The sequence below is a fragment of the Ptychodera flava genome, unplaced genomic scaffold (assembly GCF_041260155.1).
Source record: "Ptychodera flava strain L36383 unplaced genomic scaffold, AS_Pfla_20210202 Scaffold_33__1_contigs__length_2856901_pilon, whole genome shotgun sequence".
Lineage (NCBI taxonomy): Eukaryota > Metazoa > Hemichordata > Enteropneusta > Ptychoderidae > Ptychodera > Ptychodera flava.
Genome location: NW_027248355.1, coordinates 2,586,971 through 2,592,470, shown reverse-complemented (window position 1 = coordinate 2,592,470; position 5,500 = coordinate 2,586,971). Strand labels below are relative to the sequence as shown.

General features: G+C 36.6%; 1 protein-coding gene across 1 annotated transcript; it reads left to right on the top strand.

Annotated features, from left to right (window-relative positions):
- The first annotated feature begins 508 nt into the window (after positions 1-508).
- Positions 509-4,515, top strand: LOC139127557 (calmodulin-like). The gene is made up of 5 exons (XM_070693459.1): positions 509-650; positions 977-1,007; positions 1,809-1,952; positions 3,206-3,445; positions 4,169-4,515. Exons 1-5 carry the CDS (start codon positions 648-650, stop codon positions 4,201-4,203), a joined length of 453 nt encoding a protein of 150 aa, XP_070549560.1. The 5' UTR covers positions 509-647; the 3' UTR covers positions 4,204-4,515.
- The last annotated feature ends 985 nt before the right edge of the window (positions 4,516-5,500 follow it).

Sequence of the window (5,500 nt, the reverse complement as noted above, 5' to 3'; positions counted from 1 at the left end):
TGTTGACATAGACAAATTATCCTATCTTCTATATTGAAATTTGTGCCTTGTTAATCAGTTAGTGTAGAGATAAAGCTGATATCATGCCCGCTCCTTTAAGGTAGTATGCGTCTCGAAAGTGAAAGACCTCAACCATTTGTCGTTCCATGTGCATTGCCTTGGTCGGCGTTCCGACGGTTCCAGGTTACAGCTACCCAACATCAATATTCATTTTTGTAGTTATCTGACCCTGTACTTACTCGACATGAAATAAATAACATGGTTGTCATTCCAGTTTTTATTTTAGAAAGGGATAATGGGTTTGTGAATGGGCATGCACATTCCGTTCTTTACTTTATGACAATGGACGCAGATTACTTTTAACGTGTCAAATGGAATTCACGAAACATCAAATTGATATGCAAATTCCGACATTTTATTAAATTGAATAGACACATTAGGATTTCTGTTATTCTGTCAAATGAAATTAACAATAAAGCAGGTCGTAAAATAAGTAATTATTCATACAGTGCATAAATATGCCCCTAATTTGCTTGTGCACTCTTTACAAACTTCAGTCGGACGTCCTTCCCTAACTTCTCATTACCGGTTTTTCCGCCTTTGCGGACTTGATTATTTGTTGTTTTGAAACGACGAAGAAGCAAACGATGGTGAGTACTTTTCCATGCCTTAATCATTTACGCATTGGAAAATGCTATACTTTATTCAAATTATTAGGGGGACAGCGGTGTATCTCATACAATAATGGACCATCGAGAGTATACGCAATTCAACCTGCGGCGGTCCTTAACCCTTGTGTTCTCGTATGAGAACTTGATGGCATTGGCATCATGATGTTAGTCCATGGTTCTGCTTTGAAAGTTGTGTGAAGGTAATCCATTTGTGTTGAGATAAAGAGAATGAAAACCCGCCCCTTTACCGCCCGCCCAAAGATCTCATGATCGTTGACAATATTCGCTTCTTAATTTTTTTGTAGGCTGATAAACTAGCCGACGAAGACGTTGAACGTAAGTAGGCCTACTCACCATTACAGTCAATGTCGTGTCACTTAAGGTTATCGATAACTTCACTCTCAGAAATCACCGTATTCACATGCATTAAGGCTGAATCAAGGATGGCGGTAGCCACCTGGGATACCGACACAATCGTTTGCCTCGAACTTTTGCTCGACAAATATTTGCGGAATGTGAATGGCTTCCGTACTTACTTTTAAATCTCCAAAAAGTCGTCCTTTTCCTAACGCTCAAAAGGGTTTACTTTGCAAGTGTATCAGGCTGCAATTTATTTTTCAGCAAAAGACATAGCTGCGAATCTCTTTCCACCTTGTTGTCACTCCTAACATATGACGATCGATCTCTAACTACTACTGTAACAACGTTCTTTGATATTGTTATGCTGAGTGTTCTTTGAGAATAAGGGAAATTCCTAACGCCCTCACACTGGGCACGGAATCCAATATATAATTAAGCTGAACATGTCACTCATGACTCATAAACAAATTAACAGCCATTGTGAAATACTGAACAAATTTTATGACCAGACAAGTAAGAATATTTGACCTCTGACATTTGAATCAAATACATTTCCGTCATCCGTTCATCTGGAAATGACTTACAAACATAAAATATAAAGAAGTTGATGGTATTCAATTGTCCATTTTAATTGAAAAGGGATAGCTATACTTGAGAGATGTAAATGTGGAGAGAGAGAGAGAGAGAGAGAGAGAGAGAGAGAGAGAGAGAGAGAGAGAGAGAGAGAGATGTCTATATAGCTACGTTATTGATTTGTCAAAACATGTTTTATGTCAGGTATCAAGAAATCGTTCGCCCACTACGACAAGGATGGGGATGGGAAAATCACGGTTACAGAAATGTGGGCTGTACTGAAGGATATGGGACCAGATTTGACAGAAGACGATATAAAGGCAATGATTGGCGATATGGATGCCGATGGTGAGTTTTTGACAACGAACGTTGTCGGATCACTTTGGCAAATGTTCTCCAACGTCTTTTATACATACACATTGTTTAGAGAAACTGTAATTGATAATCGCCATTAACTGTAACTTTAAGGTGGCGTCGAACGCAACACAGCGTATTTTGCACGAAATCACTTTTTTGCAAAGATTCGTTAAGTGTTAATAAATTTGTTAATCCAAGATTAAAATATAAGTTAAGTTCATATATTATCATGACAAGCAGTTGCAAGCTGACTGAGAAAGAAGTGTAAACATAAGTTAAGGTATATCACCCAATCACCTGGCTTCTTATTTCTTCCTTTTTCAACATCTCAATAAAATTGGATTCCACGGTGGCTAGATAAAATTTTGAAAATCCCAAAATACATTTTTACAACCGCTGTCATATAAGATGCGACATTAGACTAAGTTCAAGTCGTTGAATTTCTATAAAATAAAATCATCTGTACAAGTTTTTCTCTTGTGTCTCTCCTATTTCATACAAACCTAATTGGACTTTGGCAGCCCAGGCCAGTGTTTCCTAGCGACTGAACGCGTTACCTTTGAGTCTGCGCAGTAGTGGGTTAGTTTCTGCCAGTTTCACCGCGATTCCGGGAGAAACTCCCATGTATAGCGTTCACCCCACATATGTATTAGCATATGTCTCTGCCTATTTGACTGATTCCTATCACCCCAATCACGCGTTTCAAATAAAAACAAAACACAAATCATCGCATTCACCCTACTCAAACATTTACAAATCACAGAGTTGAACCAAGTCTTGATGAGAGTGGGTGATGCGAAACAAAAATACCTTAATTCTATATATAGTATAGTTTCAAATGATACATTGAATTTCAAGATATTGACTGAATTCTGATTATTTATACCAAAATTGAGGTTTTCCATCCCGTGTATGTACCCTTTCATTTTTCAAGTAAACTATTGCCACCCCACGAAATTCTCTGGTTTTTGAAAACTTTAGTAATAGGTGGCTTTCATGACATCTTCGATAAGCCGGAAATGCTGCCTTATAAAGATGAGGGTTGCACATAGATACATTTTCATTTTCCTCTTCCGCTGTGAAAAACAGCTTCCTATTCTACTCAAAATCACGTCCATTCGTCAAACAGTCTGAGACTACAATGAATATTGACAATTAAAGTATCTCGTCAATTTGGAAATCTGGCATTTCAATATGATTTTATGGAGTTTAAAAAGAATTATTCTTGTGTTTCATTGGCACAGGCAGCGGGACCGTCGAATTCCCGGAGTTTCTCACCAGAGCTGCGCTTAGCTTTAGTGGCTGCAAAGACGAAGCCTACCGCAAAGTCTTCAACGTATTCGACAAAGACGGCAACGGTTTCATCACCGCCTCCGAGATGAGCCAAGCAATGGCTGAACTTGGTTTTAAGATGACGGACGAAGAAGTCCAAGAAATGATTAACAGGTCTGATATCGATAAAGACGGACAAGTAACATTGGAAGGTATGTGCTGCTTTGTTAACTCTGTTGACAATTAAACTATGTGTTTAATACGACAGTGCTTTCCTTAGGGATGAATTTAATATAAAATGATATTATCGAGGTTTTCTAAGAGATTAGCAAGCTCACTGTCTTTAGTTAATATAAGATGATAATCATGAAACAGACATAATTTGTTCAGAAAGACACAACTAAAAGATAAACATTTATAATCGAGAGCTCTCAGTGTGAATGCATGTATACTGTTTAGCAAAGAGTACAGTTTGCAGGATGCGTTGTTTGAAAACTCTTGCGTAGCAGTTGTGCTGCCCTTTCGTCAAAACGTACTAGCCAAACATTCAGAGAACCCTATCCCCTTGAAAAAAGGGTAATTTTCTTGGAGTGGCGTCGCCACCTACGTGAGTAATATATATCCGCAAACAGAGAATGATTGGTATATGATGTCACGTGATATATAGCGCTACAATCAGAGAGTTCACCTCTTTAGAGAAGCATTTTCCCATGTTAGAAATCTCTCCCAACAACACCCTTTATACAAAATAGTCTGGTGTAAACATCTTTGAATGTTCACGCTCGTACATATTTGTGTAACATCTACTTTGAACATGTCCTGGTTCATTCCAATATTTCCCGAGCCTGGGAGGCCTTAATTATCTTCTGCCATGCCCATTGAATATTTATTTCAAGCGTTGAAACACAGTACAATATTTCTTGTTTACTCTCCAGAATTCGCCAAGATGATGTCGAACATAAAGATGTAGAATTGAGATGAGCATCTCAGTGCCCTATGATGATGAAAAAGACATACTTCATACTTTTATACATGGAAGGTACCAGAATAATTATGCTGATCGGGAAGAAAAATAATGTTTCATTTTGATACCTCTATTCGGCACGAATATACACTTATGCAAGTTACAATTTTTCCGCCTTAGATTGTAGAGAATTTCATCACATCAGGTAACTGCGAAGTTCCGAATTTTCAAAGTTGACTAAGATATTGCATCTTCTAAACATATGAATAAATCTTCTGTTACCGACAAAGTAAATGTTTTGCTGTTTTTCTTAATCTAGCGTAGCGTTACTACTCTTGACTGGCGAGCGGCGAATCCACAAAAAGAGCCTTATTTTAGGAGTTTAATGTACCCACCTTACATACGGCCACATCATACATCATTTGAAAGCTTATTATCTCTACTTTAAGAAAATTGACGATGTGGAGCTGCCAAGTAGGGCCATAACCTCCTAATTTGCATAATTAACAAGGGTACCCAATTTGCATAAATGCGATATAATATTTGAAATTTATTGTTAACTTCTCTAACGATACGTTTAAACTATCGAGTGATATATCATATGAAAGGTCTTTCCATGTAAAATACAAAATGGATATTCAAAGAGATATTGAAATTAATTATACTGAAATATTTTCATGTTTATATGGAAAACAATATTTTCCGGTATTGAATAACAATATTTTAAAATTTGAACACATACAGCAACAACACACAGCCACACCATACGTCATTTGAAAGCTTATTATCTCTACTTCACGAAAATTGACAATTTGGAGCTACGAAATCGGGCCATAACCCCCTAATTTGCATAATAAACACGCATACCCAATTTGCATAAATGCGATATAGTATTATAAATTTATAGTTAACTTTTCTAAACATACGTTTAAACTATTGAGTGATATATCAAATGAAAGGTAGTTACATGTAGAATACAAAATGAATATTCAAAGAGATATTGAAATGGATTTCACTGAAATATTTTCATATTTATATGGAAAAAATATTTTCCCCTTTAGAATAACAATATTTTGAAAATGTTAACACATAGAGTCCTATCATACAGCCACATCATAAGTCATTGAAAGCTTATTATCTCTACTTAAAGAAAATTGACAATGTGGAGCTATTAAGGAAGGCCATACCCCTTTATGTCCATAAATTACACTGGTAAGCAATGTGCAGAAATGAGATATGAAATTAGAAAATTCATTGTTAACTATTCTAAACACACTTTTACACTATCGAGTGATATATGGTC

What these genes read in the sequence shown, in the direction of transcription:
- LOC139127557 (XM_070693459.1), top strand. An exon ending in TGGCGATATGGATGCCGATG is followed by an intron (nt 1,953 to 3,205) that starts GTGAGTTTTTGA and finishes TCATTGGCACAG; the next exon opens with GCAGCGGGACCGTCGAATTC. An exon ending in CGGACAAGTAACATTGGAAG is followed by an intron (nt 3,446 to 4,168) that starts GTATGTGCTGCT and finishes TTTACTCTCCAG; the next exon opens with AATTCGCCAAGATGATGTCG.